The sequence below is a fragment of the Chiloscyllium plagiosum genome, unplaced genomic scaffold, assembly GCF_037043375.1.
Source record: "Chiloscyllium plagiosum isolate Xiang-an unplaced genomic scaffold, Cpla_swu_hap1 HiC_scaffold_8, whole genome shotgun sequence".
In the NCBI taxonomy this organism is placed as follows: Eukaryota; Metazoa; Chordata; class Chondrichthyes; order Orectolobiformes; family Hemiscylliidae; genus Chiloscyllium; species Chiloscyllium plagiosum.
In genome coordinates this window covers 66,387,038-66,406,841 of record NW_028270146.1, presented here as the reverse complement: position 1 = coordinate 66,406,841, position 19,804 = coordinate 66,387,038, and the positions used below count along the sequence as shown (strand labels likewise).

At 37.0% G+C, this 19,804-nt stretch overlaps 1 protein-coding gene across 16 annotated transcripts in view; it reads left to right on the top strand.

Moving 5' to 3' along the window:
* Positions 1–19,804, top strand: part of ralgapa1 (Ral GTPase activating protein catalytic subunit alpha 1) — a 315,513-nt gene that overhangs the window by 281,403 nt on the left and 14,306 nt on the right. For 11 of the 16 annotated variants that reach the window (XR_015757926.1, XM_087989919.1, XM_087989918.1 and 8 more), the window contains one exon: positions 6,643–6,767. Coding sequence is in view for 15 of the 16 variants with exons in the window: in XM_087989919.1 (XP_087846045.1) it covers positions 6,643–6,767 (125 nt within the window). In the remaining variant the exon portion in view is untranslated. Of the gene's footprint in view, positions 1–6,642; positions 6,768–7,497; positions 7,529–10,680; positions 11,081–19,804 lie in introns of those variants that run through there. The other 5 variants (XM_087989920.1, XM_087989922.1, XM_087989923.1 and 2 more) reach the window with 2 other exon arrangements.

Sequence of the window (19,804 nt, the reverse complement as noted above, 5' to 3'; positions counted from 1 at the left end):
AATCAAGTTTGTGAGACATGATTTCCCACGCACAAAACCATGCTGACTATCCCTAATGCCTTTCCAAATACATGTACATCATGTCTCTCAGGATTCCCTCCAACAACTTGCCCGCCACCGATGTCAGGCTCACTGGTGTATAGTTCCCTGGCTTGTCCTTACCACCCTTCTTAAACAGTGGCACCACATTAGCCAATCTCCAGTCTTCCAGCACCTCACCTGTGACTATTGATGATACAATTATCTCAGCAAGAGGCCCAGAAATCACTTTCCTAGCTTCCCACAGTTCTAGAGTACACCAGATCGGGTTCTGGGAATTTATTCACCTTTTATGCATTTCAAGACATCCAGCATTTCCTCCTTTGCAATATGGACATTGCCACAAGGATTATCACCATCTATTTCCCTACAGTCTATATCTTCCATGTCCTTTTTCACAGTGTACTGTTGCAAAATACTCATTTAGTATCTCCCCCATTTTCTGCGGCTCCACACAAAGGCCACCTTGCTGATCTTTGAGGGGCCCTATTCTCTCCCGAGTTATCCTTTTGCCCTTAATGTATTTGTAAAAACCCTTTGGATTCTCCTTAACTCTATTTGCCAAAGCTATTTCATGTCCCCTTTTTGCCCTTCTGATTTCCAGCTTAAGTATACTCCTCCTGCCTTTATACTCTTCTAAGGATTCACTCAATCTATCCTGTTTCTCCTTTACATATGCTTCCTTATTTTTCTTAACCAAACCCGCAATTTCTTTAGTCATCCCCTATACCTACCAGCCTTTCCTTTCACACTAACAGGAATATACTTTCTCTGGATTCTCGTTATCTCATTTCTGAAGGCTTCCCACTTTCCAGCCATCCCTTTACCTGTGAACATCTGCCTCCATTCAGCTTTTGAAAGTTCTTGCCTAATACTGTAAAAAATTGGCTTTTCTCCAATTTAGAACTTCAACTTTTATATCTGGTCTATCCTTTTCCATCCTCATTTTAAAACTAATAGAAATATGGTTGCTGGCCCCAAAGTGCTCTTCCACTGACACCTCAGTCACCTGCCCTGCCTTATTTCCCAAGAGCAGGTCAAGCTTTGCAGCTTCTCTAGTAGGAACATCAACATAGTGAATCAGAAAACTTTCTTGTGCACACTTAACAAATTCCTGTCCATCCAAACCCTGAACATGATGGCAGTCCCAGCCTCCCAGCTTATTAGTTTAAATCCTCATAAGCAGCTCTAGCAAATCTCCCTGCCAATATATTAGTCCCCTTCCAATTTAGGTGCAAACCGTCCTTCTTGTACAGGTCACTTCTACCCCAAAAGAGCTTCCAATGGTCCAAAAATGTGAATCCTTCTCCCATACACCAGCTCCTCAGCTATGCATTCATCTGCTCTATCCTCCTATCCCTGCTCGTAGCACCAAGAGTAATCCAGATATTACTACTCTCGAGGACCTCCTTTTTAAATTCCTGCCTAACTCTCTGTAATCTTTCTTCAGAATCTCAATCTTTTCCCTTCCTATGTCGTTGGTTCCAATGTGGACAATGACCTCTTGCTGGCCCCTCTCCCCCTTGAGAACATTCTGCACCCTCTCTGAAACATCCTTGATCCTGGCACCAGGGAAGCAACACAACTGGCCACAGAAACATCTGTGTGTACCTCGGAGTAGAGAGTCCCCTAACACTGTTGATCTCTCAGAACCCGACTTACCCCTCATTGCATTGTACCAGTCTCAATACCAGAAACCTGGCTGTTCGTGCTACGTTCCCCTGTGAATCCATCACCCCCTATATTTTCCAAACAGCATACTTGTTTGAAATGGGTAGAGCCACAAAAGGCTCCTGCACTAGCTGCCTACCTCTCTTATCTTTCCTTGAGTTAACCCATCTATGTGACTGTATCTGAGACTTTCTCCCCTTCCTGCAACTGCCATCCATCACATACTGTTGCTTTTGTAAATTGCTTCTAACTGTCTCTCCAACTGGTCCATTCGATCTGATAAGATTCACAACCAACCGCATTTACTGCAGATATAATCTGCAGTGACCCATAAACTCTGTTTAAACTCCCACATCTGACAAGAAGCGCACGTCACTCTACTAAAGGCCATTTTTGCTCCTTCACAACCTACAGACCCAGAAAATAACACCATCTTATTCCTCTACAAAACACTGTCCCATAAAACAGTAATTGCTGCTTCTGGAATCCGAGGAAATCGCTTTCAACACCTAAATTTCTTCAAAAAAAAGGAGCAGCTCTTACAGCCACAATTTTCTCCCATCTTCCATCTTGGATTACCCATAATCCTTACAGTTTTGCATTGTTTACTGTTTAGATCTCTCTTGATTTTGGCTCTATAAAACTTTACCAGAGCCTTCTCTTTAAGGGGATATAACCCCAGCTTCTCCAATCCATTCCATGGATATTGAAGTTTCTTGTCCCTGGAATCACTCTTGTAATCTTTTTCGGCACATTCTCTAAACCCATCACATTTGTCCTACATTGTGATGCTCAGAATTTGATACAGTCGTCCATCTGAAATTGAACTAGAATTTTATACATATTCACCATAGGTCTCTTATATTTGTACTTTTCACCTCTTTTTAGAAAGCCCAAAATCCTGTTTGCCTTTCAACCACTTTATCAACATGCCATCCTCAAAAATATTTGGACGTTTACCCCTTGGTTTCTTTGAATCTGCAACCTATTTACAGTAGTGCCCTTTATCTTCCCTACATTCTCCCTCCCAAAATGTACCACTTCACATTTCCTTGCATTAAATTTCATCCACAATCTTGTAGTGGAATAGTGCACTTTAAAAGTTTTTGACATTCAGATGGAAAATAAAATAAGCGCATCGTTCCCCTAGTGGCACAAACAAAAAGAGAATCTATTCTAAATTTTACTTTTTATATTAGCTTTATATCTCCATGTTGAAAACTGTTTCTGTCCTTAGTGTTGGTACCAGAAGCCAATATGACCGCAGTACTAAATTTGATTAATTGTAATCATCTCGGATTGTCTCTTTCTGACGTCCTCCAATTTTTAAACTGCTGACGGACCACAAAAATGGATCAAACTACAGAATAGGTTTGAGGAAGGGTCACTTAACCCAAAACATTATCCAAAGGTGCAGTCAGACCTGCTAAGCTTTTGCAGCAATCTCTATTTTTATTACAGGTTTGTTGGTTCTTCATTGGTTTATTTGTTAAATGCACAGAGTAGGTAAAATCAAACAGCTCAGAAAAGGTTTGAACACTTTATCCCAGTTCATCCATCCTTTCAAGAAAAAAAATTGTATATTTGAGGCTCTTGGCTTCTCTTTCTCTTGGTCATTCTCTTAGCTGTGTCTCTGGCATTCTATCTGTTTCTTTATCCTGTGAACATGTCTTGTGTTTTGTGAGCATCTATTTGCTAATTTACTAAGAATTTTCTTGACTCTTGTAAACAAAAAATGTTTCAGTGGTAACTTAAATGCTTTCATAAATATTTTTTCATTTTCAAGTTCAGATGAAGATACTATCGTGAATCCAACTGTCAAAACCCATATTGTTTTCTTTTTGATTCCTGGCGCGATCTTATACTACATGATTCTGTTTCCATGTGCAAGACTGTTACCTGATTACTCGTTTGATTTGTAAACATTTGGTGGTTCTTTTTTATGGTAAAGGACATGTTTCAGGTGGAGACTCTGAAATTGTAACTTTTAGCACCATTCTCCCTCTGAATTAGTGGCTACAAAAAAACCCCATCAAATTAGCACCATTGGTCCCTGTCCAAATAAATGTTACAATGCAATAAAGTCAATTAAATATTGTAATATTACAATAATGAATCCTAAATGGTTACATCTAATCATTAAGCAGTTTGAAATATTATGAATTTGTTTTGTCATCAATGTAGTACTCATTATAACAAGACCAACAACAGGCTTCAAAATCATAATACTCATAGATCTAAAAGAATTGGGCATTTTGTCTTTATCAACTTGTCTGGTATAAGCATAAACACTGATGCTACAGAAGCTGGAAGATCAAAATTAAAGCAGCTTAGTGTGACACTACTGGGTGAAAAACAATTGTATTGTTGACTTGCTCGAAAGAACTGAAATGTCAAAATGTAATCAGAAAGCCATGAGGAAATGCTTAGATGATGGCATCTTTATTTATTACTGGGAATTAACTATAATAGAATCAATATAATTCTTCAAAACAGATTGTCCGTCCTTTGTTTAAAGTAATCTTGATTATAAGATTCACTGCAGTGACAACAATTTTCTTGAAAACCCTATCATGTTGGATCCCTTTTGAGATTTGAAACCATTTGAGACCTCGTACCAGTCGTATTAAGATGTAAAACAGCATTTCGTTCGAAGTTAGGATGTTCACAAACTTTGGTACTTATGACCACCCTCCCAAATTAATTAGACTATCGATTCCATTAACAGAATGCACAGCATGAAGACTGGAATTTCACTGCTGATTTTGCCTTTCCCTGACCACCACAAACAAGAATTGATGTGCATAAATACAAGTACACAGTCAGTTAACTTATAACTTCTTGGGAAAAGTGTGGGGATTCTGCTAAATTTGAAATGTTTTGAAACTTTGATTAAAGTGGTTTGACCTATAGTATATATTTTCAGAGTGATTTAACAGAAAGCTATGAGAGATTGTCTTGCATCTTCTGATTTCAGTGTACTTGTTTCAGACTGGGAGTTGGCTGTTGACTTGAGTCATGATATTACTTATGTGGAGCTTTTTTTTATTTACTGCAGAGAGAATGCTATGTTATGAAAAGTGCAGAATAAATCTAAATAGTTTACAATAAATAGAACCAGCAATTTGATATTGTTCTGTAATTAATAATGAAGCAGACTATAAACAAAATCTGTTGCACCATTATTGAGTTCAATCCTCAAATTTGTTTTAATAATTGCCTATGTAAAAACCATAAGTTCTTTGTGATAGTTGCATGTATTTTATTTGAAAAACCATCATGGTATCAGTTGAACCTGTGGCGTAATGAAGTGAATATAAACTAATATCTGCACTATCTTTTAAAAGCTGATGATATTTATTTTAAAAAAGAACAATTTTGGTCCAAAATTGATGTTTCTGGAATGCAGCTTCTGTAATCAGTTAATTTGACCCCATGTATCCCTTACATTAAATACCAGTAATTTTTAAGATATCTACATGATCTCAGCAAGTTCCAGTTTCCATATTTAAAAATTCATTGTACAAACTCTTAACACATTGTTGCTTCCCATTCCCAACTCCAACCTTCTTAACATTATAGTGTTATTCAATGTTTACAAATGGTTTTGCAAACAAAATCAATGTGGAAAAAAAAATTGTGGTATGTTATTTAACACATTTCTTAAAGCATCTGCTACAAGCCATGAAGTCAGCAAATTGTAATTTATTATCTGCAGTTCCAAAGTTACTGCCTATTGCACAGCTGTTGATTTGAATATTTGAAATACTTTCTAACTGTAGGCGACTTGTTTATATATTAAAAAAAGCTTAAACCCTTTGTAACAGCATGTTGCCTTCTGTATTTTAGTGGAACCTAACTTGTCCCTGTTAGCTTTGTTTCAGGTATAAGGGTATCTTAATTTAAAGCTATCATTTTCCACTATTTCACAGAAAAAATATGAGCTGCTGCAATAAGCTGCTGGCTGATGTTTGGATTCTACACAACTTGATACTAAGTAACTTTCTATCTTCATGCAACAGAAAAGGAAGTTATCGTATATTACTGTTGTCCCCATATTTATGACAGAATTATGACAGAAGGTTATTTTACAAAAGTTAATAGATGGTCCCCAATTTAGCAAACGTCCAACTTATAAACACTAGTGCTTGTGAATGCAATCCAATACGGGAGTTGAATTTTAAACACCCAACATATGAACCTTTCCTTACCTCCGACCAGTTGTTTTATATTGAACTGCATTGTGCTTCCAGGGACTGTGTGTACTTATAATGCTTGCTATGCAAATTAGCACTACAGTTATAAAGCTATTTGACCTGTACTTCTGTTTTCGTGACTAGTGTGCTTGATTATTTTCACAGCTAAATTTTGAGATTGGGGAAAGTGGAATATAGATTCCTTTGTGATCTCAGTTTTCCTCAACTAAAATGAATTTAAGCAATTTATTAAGTTCTAGTTACTAAATCTACCAAAATAATACTGCCCCCTTTCATTATTTGATTGCTAAGTAACTTATACAATTTCACAGGGCTATTAACTATTAGTCAGAGAAGCCTTATTAATTAGTCTGAGGACTGCGATTGTCAGTTGTAATACAGAATCTCAAACGCTAGCAATATAACTCTGCCATTCATTAATTGAAATTCCTCATTTTCCTTAGTCTTTTCTGTGCCTCCACATACCTGTTAAAGAGTACAAAAAGGGATAGCTTCCCTTCTTGAAGATTGAAATGCATTAACGAGAGAATATGAAAATATAATACAATTCAATAATTCCAATTGTAAATTCTACTAAGGTACCAAGCCAGGACTCCTCCAAACATTTCTTATGACAGAAACACAAGTTTCTAGCAATGATTAAAGTGTACAATTGACTGCTTTGAATTTAGTATACTGCTTTAATTGGTCTGTTTATACTTAACTCAAATCTCAGCTATGAGGAGCGAGCTCGATACCTAGAAACCATTGTGCAACACCACCAGGAGCCAACCACTTTTGAGGATTTTGCTGCCCAGGTCTTCTGTCCAGCCCCTTGTCACAATATACCATCTGATCCAGGTAAAAGCAAATATTTGATCTTGCATTTGACTTTGTAATAAATTAATTCCCAAAACAGTTCCATATTAGTTTTTTTGTTATTTGTACAATTTGATGAAAAAAATGTATAATATTGCTGATATTTTAATTGCAAATACTTCTATCACATTTTTTAAGGATCAATTTCTCTGCTGTATCTTTTTCCTAACTTTAATTATGGTGTTGACAATCTAGAATGCCTGGATGAAATTATTGGTAACTACAATTCATCTTTACAACTTTGTTGGAAAATCATGATATTAATGTAAATCTATTTATGCAGAGCTGTTTTCTGAGTTCACCAAGATAGGCAAGACGGATTGACCTCTCAATAGAATTCTTGCAAATAATCTATAATTTTTTTGAATATGGGTTTTTTAGTCTTTGCATTTTATTTTACATTGGATGGGGAAGATTAAATTCTGCCTTTTTAAAAAAAAGACTCCAAGGTCTTGTTGATAGTGTTTCCTAAAATATGTAAAAAGCCATTTTTAAAACTTTGACCAAAAATAGAACAAATGAAAATTAAAATGTTGCATCATTTATTGATACTTGCAGATTTGTCTTATAGTCTGGGTTTCTGGTATTCATATCAAATTGCAATTTCAACCTTATTGAGGTTTATAAAAGTGGCAAACTCAGCCTTCCTATCCTGTACATACCTACCATGTATCAAAGTGATTATTTTCATTGTTTTATTTTCCTCTTTTAGATCATTAAAATGTCAATTCTATAAATCAAAGGTAAGATTCAGTGACAGAGTTTATGTTCAGGTTACTTCCTATCAGAGCACTAAACCCTTAACAGTTTGAAGCAAATTTTTCTTATGCTCTGTTCACACTAAAAGGGATTTCCCCAAGTCCTTTATTTTGAAGTATGTTCTTGACTAAAGAGTACACTAACCAGGCCTGTACACCATACTAACCTTTCAGTACTGAAATATATTTAACAATCCAGTCTGATTTGGACAAATAACATTGCTGCACTCTTTTGTTTCTCTCTTGCATGAATCAAAAGCAACTCCATTGATGCATGTTTATATTTAATATTTACTGTTTAGAACTAATAGCAGCAGAAAGTGCTACACAGAAAATAAGTTTCTCGATTGGGTAAAATCATTAATGACATTTATAACTAGAACAACATTTCGACATTTCACTATCTTTGAGTCTTTAACATTTATTTTGGTAATCTCAATGCAAATCTCAATTTTGGTAATCTCAATGTTTCCCTTTTGTATATTTTACAAGGTTTCTCTTTTAAAATATAATAGCTTTATGGCAAAGTAGTTTGGAGTAATTACTCGAGCTGAGTAATTACTCAAGGAAATGTTGATACACGTTAAGATCAACTCATTGCTGAAATCCTCCAAGCTAATAAACAAATATCTATTAATTTAACTTCCACAAATTGTAATTCCTCCAAGCTGATTTCCAAATGATTTAAATAGCACTGTTTCAAGAAACATTCTTACCCAGGTAAACAACAGTGAAAGTTAATCATCGTTCTTTGTAAGATGTGAAACTTATCAAAATAGTTTTGATTAGATTACATTACAGTGTGGAAACAGACCCTTCGGCCCAACAAGTCCACACCGACCTGCCGAAGCGCAACCCACCCATACCCCTACCCCTACATTTACCCCTTACCTAACACTACAGGCAATTTAGTATGGCCAATTCACCTGACCTGCACATCTTTGGACTGTGGGAGGAAACCGGAGCACCCGGAGGAAACCCACGCAGACATGGGGAGAACGCGCAAACTCCACACAGTCGGTCGCCTGAGGCGGGAACTGGCGCTGTGAGGCAGCAGTGCTAACCACTGTGCCACCGTGCCGCCCACCTGAAGACCTTCAAAAAAATTATGAAATATACTGCTATTATTGAGCACAGTCTTAAAATTAAAGTAATATGTCACATGCATCTACAGTAAAATACAGGTTATCTGAACATACTGGGATGAGGTGGTGCCAGTAAATCAGAAATACCAGTTAACTCTTTGCAGTTTGTGGTAAATGTAGGAATGAAACAGAAAAACATGCCTTGATGTATGCTGCAAATTGCAGGTGCTTAGAAGCTCTCCAACTTTGATTCCTTCCACTCCAAATACTGATGGAAAAAATACTTCAATCTTCAGCCACTCCTTTATAATCACAAAAAAGTAAATGATAGCAGTATTTTATAATATAATAGTGATTCTTGTTCATGGAACATTCTAGTTGAGGTGCTAGATAACACAATTTTACTGTATTTTAGACTGCAAACTTTTAAACATAAAGACAGCAGCTGTAGTTCCATATGTTTTGAAAGACTTTTTACGCTAGTATAATGGAACACTTTGGAGACAAATCCTATCAAAACGTTGTTCCAATTAGCTGATGATTACAAGAACAAAAGCATATAAAAGGCTTTTGAGCAGGAAATACGGGAGGTGGGGAGGGCGGAGAGCAAAAAAGATTTTGTTTTAGTAACTGCTGTCAGTTGAGATTTGTTGTCTTACAGGGCTGTGTTAAAATGTTGAATGACTTCAGAAGTAAGTTGGATAGACACTTGAAGGAAATAAATTTACTGGATTGTGAGGGACATAGTGAGGGATTGGAACTGACTGGATTAGTTTATAGAAAACTGGCACAGATTCAATGAAGAGAATAGCATCCTTTGTGCTGTTATGATTTGAATTCATTAGCACTTAGCATGATTAAAGTACACAGTAGGAATATATCATACAGTTTTATCTAATTATGAAGTACAATAACAATTATGATATCTGAGAACTTTTGCACCTTTTTCTATAAAGAAACAGATAAATTTGTCAAAAATAGCATATTATGATTAAGCTAGTTTAATGAACATTGCATTACTTGATTTATTACGTGAATAACTAATAGCTTATTAATAATATCATGGAAACTGTGCATATTTGATTTAAACTTGATAAATGTTTGAAGATCTTAAATTAGAAGTACACTTTACCCAATTAAATTTTAATTTATAGCAATTATGCAATCTTTTTAAATGAAGTCAAAAATCATCTTATTTTAATATTAAAAGCCTATTATCTAAAATTGTTAAGTTGATCTTTATAATGTTACCACATGGTCACAGTGTTGCTGATGACAAGATGAGGGTGAAATCATGACAATTTGCAACCTCCCATGAATTGGTTTCATTTGGAAGAAATAATATGACATATATATGTATTGTACTGAATTTAATATGTATCCAGAAACTATGTTTTCCTACAAGGCAGTATTTCTTATTACTTTGTCTTTATAAATCCTTTTAATTATTCTGGGATATTTTAATGAAAATTTCAAATATGGAATCTAATCTAACTGTAGTTTGTTTTCTAGATTAGTTTCTTTATAGTTTGTTTGCTTTTAGGTTATTTTTCTTTTCTAAAGAAAGGAAAGTATGGACATAAAGTGAGTGGCAAAGCAATTTAAAGGGTTGTCTTATCGTGTAGGATAGGGAAATGTACAATCACAACAAGTTAAAGCAAGATAAATGGTACCTACTACTTACAGAAGGATCCAGATGCCTATGAATAGTGAATCAATGAGAGAATTATCTCATTGTTCTTTTAAACAAAAACAAATAAATTAAGATTTATTGACTTCCTTCCCCACCTATCTTTCATTATAGTTACTGCTCCTGGATGTTTATAATTTGACTAACTTCAGAAGTAACTTTGAAAGAAAAGGTCTGACTTTTTTTTTCCTCTACTTCTTTTTCTTTCCTCCTTTTTGAACCACAGTCTCATGGACACTGGCAAGCCCCTGTACGTTAACCTAGTAGTAGTTTATAATGTCTGAGCTTAGACTGCGAATAGCTAGACACTATTTCACTGGATGAATCATCATTGTAGTGACCCATGTATTCTTAACTTACAGCCACTCATCCATCTTTCCAGCAAGCTTCAAGATATAAAAAGCAGGAATGGAAGTGCTTTGAACATTTGTTGTCTTTAAGGACACTGCAGCCAGTTTTAATGCCCCTGACCCTTCCCTGAGACTAGCTAATTCAGAACATGAGGGCTTTGCTATATTACTTGGTATCTCATCAGAGTTTATCCACGTTGCATTAGGTGAAAGTAGCTTACTTTGTTTACATTTGTAATTTCAGTATTGGTACCCTAAAATCTTAAAATATAGCAATGTCGGTGGTGCTGACTTTGCAAACGTATGTAATACACAGGATGTTCTACAATCCATGTACATACAATCTTGTTTATAGCTTGTTGATTTGACTGCCTATAAATTAAATGTATCAAAGAATGAACATTTTTCTTGATCTCTCTTTTAATCTTGCTTGTACAAATCATTGTTTCAATTTTGTGTGAACCATCTTTAGTGCAGTCCTTTTGTGTAATTCTGAGTCTTCATGCTATTTAAACCTGAACTGATATATATTTCAGTTGGTGATAATTTTTATTCCAATATCTATCATGCCTCCTATATGTCTTTGCTAAGCTGACCATAAGTCCTTCATAGGTTTTCATTTTTCACCCTTCAGCAATAGTTTTTATTTTCTTCTCCTGGCGTAATTTAATTTATAATAGCTATGCAATAATGTTGAGTGCTAGTATAATTACTAGTAAAGGAAGTTTTGAATATAACTGGGAATCCATGACAGCAAAGAGAAAAACTGAACAACTGCAATTATCATAGACTATCAGGGTGAAGAGTTGCCACTAATGTAAAATTTTTGATTGAGTCATAAAATTGCAGTAGGATAAATATATATAAATATTCTGTGCAATTCATATTGCCCATTAGATGAATTTAATGATAGTGAGAATCTTTCAAAAGGTAGGTAAATACATGGAGCTAATAACACAGTTTCCAGAAAAGAGTCTACGCTCCATCCTGTTTTCGGTAAACTTAAGATTCTGGGAAGTAGTTAAATAACTGTGATCATGATTGAAGTTTAGCTTTGTGACAATTTAAGTAAGCTGTAATAAGTATTATATCCATTGGCTTATTTTGAAGCTGATGCAGAAGGTAAAGAAGCAAATTAAGAATTTTTAAAGCTCTTACTAGATAAGGGGTAGTAAGATAAACTTTAATCAATAATTTTTGAGTTCAGACCATTTTTGTAAGAAAATTAGAAGGTAATGCCAAATAAAGAGAGATTGTGTTGATTGGGTGAATGGAGGGGACTAGGGGAGCAAATTGTAGTGAATGAAAGGAGCATTAAATCCAAATGAATAGAGCAAACTTCAAAATAGCCCTCACATTGACAAGTCTCTTGTACTTGGAAAGATCATGGTGTGTATAGTATACAAGTGTACAATATGTTCCTAATTTTGCATGAAATTGAAGTTTCCGTATTGGTATCACAGAATTGCCACAGTGTAGAAGGAGGCCATTTGGCCCATTATATTTGCATTAGCTTGGAGCATTTTAACTTTGTACCAATCTACTCCTCTCTTAAATGCTTACAATTGAATCTGCCTTCACCGCTCTTTCAAACAGTGCGTTCCGTACCCCCTACCTCCATGATCTCCAACATGGAGATTTCAGTCAACTGGTTGATTGTTGAGACTAATCTCACTGCCAACTTGTGTGCCCTCCTCATGCATGTCTCCAACAGTTCTTTTCACCACCCACCTGCATTCCATCACCATGCACATGCCAGTCATGGAATCCAGGGAAATAGTGAGGAAACACATCAATCTGAGAATGGTGCAGTTGAGAAAAGGAGCAAGTCAAAACAGTCAGGGCAGGAAGGAACAAAACAGAGAATGAGGTAAATTAAACTGCATTTATTTCAATGCAAGAGGCCGAACCAGGAAGGCAGATGAGCTCAGGACATGGTCAGGAACAGGGTACTGGGATATCATAGCAATTACAGAGACGTGGCTCAGGGATGGGCAGCACTGGCAGCTTAAATGTTCCAGGATACAAATGCGATAGTAGTGATAGAAAGGAAGGTTGGTCAAGCGAGTGGTTGGGGCGGGTGGGAGGGATTGGTATTTTTTGATAAGTACATTACAGCTGTATTTAAGGGGACATGTTCCTGGGAATATGTCCAGGGGAGTTATTTGGGTGGAAATGAAAAATAAGAAAGGGATGATTACCTTATTAGGATTTTATAGATCTCCCACTAGTCAGCGGGAATTTGAGGAACAAATTTGTAAGGAGATGTCCCTTATCTGTAAGAATAGTAGGGTGGTAATGGTAGGGGATTTTAACTTTTTAACTTTCCAAACAGACTGGGACTGCCATAGTGTTCAGGGTTTAGATGAAGAGGAATTTGTCAAGTATGTACATGACAATTTTCTGACTCACTATGTGGATGTTCCCACTTGAGAAGCTGCAAAGCCTGACCTCCTCTTGGGAAATAAGGCAGGGCAGGTGACTGAGGTGTCAGTGGGAGAGCACTTTGGGGCCAGCAACCATAATTCTTTTAGATTTAAAATAGTGATGGAAAAGGAGAGACAGGATCTAAAAGTTCAAGTTCTAAATTGGAGGGAGGCTAATGTTGATGGTATTAGGCAAGAATTGTCAAGTGTTCACAGGTAAAAGGACAGCTGGAAAATGGGAAGCCTTCAAAAATGAGATAACAAGAGTCCAGAGACAATATATTCCTGTTAGGGTAGGTGTAGGGAAATATGGATGACTAGAGAAGTTGAGGAATTGGTTAAGAAAAAGAAGGAAGCGTATGTCAGGTACAGACAGGAGAAATCAAATGAATCCTTAGAAGAGTATAAAGGCATTAGGAGTATAGTTAAGAGGGAAGTCAGGAGGGCAAAAAGAGGACATGAGACAGCTTTGGCAAATAGGGTTAAGGAAGGAGAATCCAAAGAGATTTTATAAATACATTAAGGACCCAAGGGTAACTAGGGAGAGAATAGGGTCCCTCAAAGATCAGCAAGGCAGCCTTTGTGTGGAGCCACAGGAGATTGGAGAAATACCAAATGAGTATTTTGCAACTGTGTTTACTGTGAAGAAGGACATAAAAGACATAGGATGTGGGGAGATAGATGGTGACATCATGAAAAGTGTCCATATTGCAGAGGAGGAGGTGCTGAGTGTCTTAAAGTGCATAAAGGTGGAAAAATTCCCAGAATCTGATCAGGTGTACCTGAGAACTCTGTGAGAAGCTAGAGAAGTGATTGCTGGCCCCTTGCTGAGATATTTGTATCATCAATATCACAGGTGAGGTGCTGGAAAACTGGAGGTTGGCTAATATGGTGCCAGTATTTAAGTAAGGTGGTAAGGAAAAGCCAGAGAGCTATTGACTGGTGAGCATGACATTGGCAGTAGGCAAGTTTTTGGGGGGAGTCCTGAGAGACTGTATTTACATGTATTTGGATAGGCAAGACTGATTAGGAATCGTCAACATGGCTTTGTGCATGGGAAATCATGTCTCGCTAACGATTGAGTTTTTTGAAGAAACAACAAAGAAGATTGATGAGGGCAGAGTGGTAGTCATGATCTATTTGGACTTCAGTAAGGCATTCAACAAGGTTCCTCATGGTAGACTGGTTAGCAGTGTTAGGTCGCATGGAATACAGGGAGAACTTGCCATTTGGATATAGAACTGGTTCAAAGCCAGAAGACAGGAGGTGGTGGAGGGTTGTGTTCAGACTGGATGCCTGTGACCAATGGTGTGCTACAAGGATCGGTGCTGGATCCATTGCTTTTCTTCATTTATATGAATGATTTGGATCTGAACATAGGCAGTACTGGTAGTAAGTTTGCAGATGACACCAAAATTGGAGGTGTAGTCAACAGCAAAGAAGGTTACCTCACAGTACAACAGGATCTTGATCAGATAGGCCAGTGGGCTGAGGAGTGGCAGATGGAGTTTAATTTAGATAAATGTGAGGTGCTGCATTTTGGAAAGGCAAATCAGGGCAAGATGTAAGGTCCTGGGGAGTGTTCCTGAGCAAACAGACCTTGGAGTGTAGGTTCATAGTTCCTTGAAAGTGAAGTTTCAGATAGATAGGATAGTGAAGAAAGTGTTTTGTATGCTTTCTTTTATTGGTCAGAGTATTGAGTAGAGGAGTTGGGAGGTCAGAGCATTGAGTATAGGAGCTGGGAAGTCATGTTGTGTCTGTAGAGGATATTGGTTAAGCCACTCTTGGGATATTGTGTGCAATTCTGGTCTCCCTCCAAAAGGAAGGATAGTATGAAACTTGATAGGTTTAACAAAAGATTTACAAGAATGTTGCCATGGTTAGAGAGCTTGAACTGTAGAGAGAGACTGAATAGGTTGGGGCTGTTTTCCCTGGAACTGATGGGTGACCGTATAGAGGTTTATAAAACCATGAGGGGCATGGTAGGGTAAATAGACAAGGCCTTTTCCCTGGGTTGGGGGAGTCTAGAATTAAAGGGCAGAGTTTTAGGGTGAGAGTGGAAAGATTTAAAAGGGACCTAAGGGGCAATATTTTCAAGCAAAGGGTGGTGCATGTATGGCATGAGCTGCCACAGAAAGAGGTGGAGGCTGGTAAAATTGCAACATTTAGGTACACCAATAGGAAGAGTTTAGAGGGACATGGGCCAAGTGCTGGCAAATGGGACTAGATTAATTTAGGATATCTGGTCAGCATGGATGAGTTGGGCCGAAGGGTCTGTTTCCATGCTGTACATCTATGACTCTAAATCATATTCTTTGTCACACAGGCCTTCTTAATCCAAGTGCCATAATTTGTGTACGTTTCCTTTGACTACCATCTGATCTACAGGGTTATCATTGAATTAGGTGATTTGAGAAAGCATATAGGTTGTTTAGGTTTATAAATAATGATACATTTATGATACAAATACAAAGAGATCATACCAGTTAGTTCTCAGTTGGAGTGTTGTGAAATAACAATTCTGTGTTGCATCTAATTGATTAATAGTTAGTCTTAGAAACTATATAGTAGACAAGTAAGAGACTGGAAGAACATAGCAAGCCAGATGGTATCTGCAGTTTTTTTTTGTCTCTTAGAAACTATATAGATGTAGCCATGATCTGGAGGTGCTGGTATTGGACTGGGATGGACAAAGTTAAAAATCGCACAACACCAAGTTATAGTCCAAAAGGTTTATTTGGAATTACAAGCCTTCAGGGCACTGCTACCTGACGAAGGAGTAGCACTCCGAAAGCTTGTATTTACAACTTAACCAGTTGGACTATAACTTGGTGTTGTGCGATTTTAAGCTATTTAAGTGTAGATTATCAGAGCTACCAGAGATGGCAGACTTTCGTTATGCAGATAGGTTTAAAAAAAATCAAGACTTTTATTCTTGGAACAGGAAAATTTATGAGGGACCTATTGAAGGTTTTGAAAGAGAGACATTTTGCACGAGTAAGTATAGAGAATTATTCCTTCTGTTGAATAGGTCAATAACTAGAGGTCGTAAATATGAAATAATGAGCAACAGCTGTAGGGGAGAGAAGACTTTTTTTTCACCAAGTTGTTGGGGTCTAAAACACACCATCCTGAAAAAGTGGTGAAAGCTAGTTCTATGAATAATTTTTAAAGTGTTTGAATAGGGACTTTACACTAAGGAATTTACAAGACTAGTAACATTGATCATGATTATGAGATAATGTAGACTTACGAGGCTGTTCCAAGAGTCCGCATGGGCCAGCTAAGCACTTGGTTTGTTAAATCCTTCTACAAAATGAGAAAACTGAAAACCTGTAATGATAATTCATCCATACCAATTATGTAAGTTACAGGTCAGATGCCCTTTACTTCCTGTCAATTATTTTTTTCATTTTGCCACAAAGGTAAAGTTTACATTCTCAATTTGGCATTCTGCTCCAGGCAACCTTCAGCTGGTAGCCAGGGTTACTATCACTGTTGACATCATTTAGTTTTCAGCCTACTACTTCAATTCATAATATCAAATGAGAAAATTAAAATGAACACATAGATGAAAAAGAAACCCTTATCTCCTGAGTTTGTTTGTATATTTGGAGATACTAGTGGATCTAAAACTTCATTCTTAAAATATGCATATAGATGGTGTAATCTGCCTTGTATTATCTTTTTTGAAAAGAGGAAGTCATTTTAAAGACGCAATTCAAAATTGTTTCTGAAGAGAATCTAACCAATCACAATATATTCATGATTTGGAGATGCTGGTGTTGGACTGGGGTGTACAAAGTTAAAAATCTCACAACATCAGGTTATAGTCCAACAGGTTAATTGGAAGCACATAGCTTTCAGAGTGATGAAAGCTAGTGTGCTTCAATTAAACCTGTTGGACTATAACCTGGTGTGTGATTTTTAACAATATATTCAAACACACTGCAAAACATGATTAACCACAATTGATAATGCTGTATGAAAACTCATTGTGATTAATTTATTACCAATAAGAAGTATAAGTGAATTATTATCTAGTCACTGATTTTTTAATTTCTTTGGAGGTTGTGGCGTGTCTACGCTCATAAGAAAAATCTTGTTGTCAGCAGTTTTCTTTGCTCAACACAAGGATGGAATAGAGAATTACTATGTTATGTTCATGCCAGAGAATACAACAACAAGTCTGCATCCATGTAGCAATAAATGTGGGGTATCCTTAATGCAATTAGTTATTGCATGTAATATTGAAGAGAAATCCCACTTGTGAAATTACAGCTGTTTCAGTTTTGAAGAATTGCAGTTAAAACTAGGATATTATGGCAGAAGGGGGAAAATGCCTCAAAGTATTATTCGTTGTATTTAATCAAGGCAATACTTCTCTCTCACTTAATGCTGTAGTTAATTCTACAACATGTTACAATTCTTCTCATGTTATCAAAATTGATTTGCCTGATTCACCTAGATTATACCTATGTCACCTTTACATTATCGTTCAATTCCGTTCCTGCTTCAGGTCATCTGCTGAAGGATCACTCACCCATGCCTTGTATTACATCTACATCTAACTATTCAACATACTGCTGGCCTGTTCAGTATGTCCTAGCCAGCATACACTTGAAGTCATCCAAAGCTCTGCTATACATGACCTAACTTCACCCAATATCCTTTAACCCTTTGATAACATGAGAAGAATTGTAACATTTTGTAGAATTAACTACAGCATTAAGTGAAAGAGAAGTATTGCCGTGATTAAATACAAAGGATAATCTGTTGAGGCGTTTTCCCCCATATGCCATAATATCCAAGTTTTAACTGCAGTTCTTCACAACTGAAACAGCTGTAATTTCACAAGTGAGATTTCTCTTCAATATTACATGCAATGCAAAAACTAATTGCATTAAGAAAACCCCACATTTAATCACTTCTTCATTTATTGATTTACATTAGCTCCTAATTAAGCACTGACTCCATTTTAAAATTCTTGTCTTAAATTCCTCATGACCTCTCCAGATCTGCAGCCCTCATTTGTCAAGCCCCTAAACTATGGAATTTTTCTCTGCACTTTTACATCTCTTTCCTCATTTAAGATATTGCTTAGACCTACCTCTTTGATCAAGTCTTTTGTAATGTGTCCTAATGGCTCAATGCTGAGCATTAAAATTTTGCTTGTTAATGCTTTGTCAATTAACATAGCTTGTTTTACAATGTTAGACACTATAGGAATTCAAGTTGTTATTTGTTTTCTTTTGAAAGTTTCAAAACTAAAATTTAAAACAAACCTCTGGCCTTCAAAGGTTTCTCTGTGGATATAGTTACTGGATGGTAAATAAAGAGTCAGGAGTAATCTCGAGCTTGCAATTATGTCATGTCCAAAGTATCTCACAAAGCAGAAGAGGTTAGTGATCGCAGAAGGGTGAAGAGCTGAAGGAGATGACTGTAGATGTAAGGTTGCCATAGCTGAAAATGTGTTGCTGGAAAAGCGCAGCAGGTCAGGCAGCATCCAGGGAACAGGAGAATCGACATTCTCCTGGATGCTGCCTGACCTGCTGCGCTTTTCCAGCAACACATTTTCAGCTCTGATCTCCAGCATCTGCAGACCTCACTTTCTCCTCTAAGGTTGCCATAGTCTTAGCAAACCATAGGGCTTTTCTTTTATTAGAGAGCGATGACTGGTGGTTTAACCTGAGGGAGACCATGGCTCAGGCAAGAGGAAAGGTTGAGAAGGAGAGTCCTTCCTGTTAACGTCAGTGTGGGAATTGTACACGTGAACACTATTGGCATCACTTTGCATCCAAATTATCCATTCAGCCAGCTGAACTAACTGACTCCTGAGGTGACTGAGGAGAGAGAAGTAAGATGTGGTAAGTTTTAGCGAGGATCCAAAAGTATGAGGCCCAAGTACTTGAAAGTCCTATAACAAAAAAGATTAGAAAGAGAGAAATAGAACAGGGGAAAGTGAGGCCAGAGTCAGGTGAGCAGACATTAACATAGGGCTGGAAGAGCTATAAAGGCAGGGAGAAAAACACTAAGTGGAAATTGTAGGCAAAGACACAGATTTTGAATTTGATTCATTATGGATAGTGGGCCATTGAAAATTGACTTAGACAGAATTAATTTTAAAAAATGAAACTTGGGGCAGAATTTTAACTGTTCAGGTGTGTTCAGGGAGTTAAACCCCAAAAGTGTCAATGAACTCTGCTTGATTTAGTTCACTTCCAGGTTTTATTCAAGTGGTTTGCAGGCAAGCACAAACACTAGTAGAACTGCTCATAAGTAACTAATTTTAAATGACCAATTAACTCTGTATTTAACCCAACATTCTAACTTTAACACCCTATGCATAGGTTTACTTAGTTCTGTGGAGTGTTTTCTCAATAGAACTGCCAATCCAAGGTGAGGGACTCGTTCTCAGAGCACTTCTAACAATGTCCTTTCACTGTTTAACAGCTGATTTCCAACTTCATAGAAGCCACCCCTTATGTCTTGAACTTCATTCACCTTTAGATTAGATTAGATTACTTACAGTGTGGAAACAGACCCTTCGGCCCAACAAGTCCACCGCCCCGCCGAAGCGCAACCCATCCATACCCCTACATTTACCCCTTACCTAACACTACGGGCAATTTAGCATGGCCAATTCACCTAATCTGCACATCTTTGGACTGTGGGAGGAAACCAGAGCACCCGGAGGAAACCCACACAGA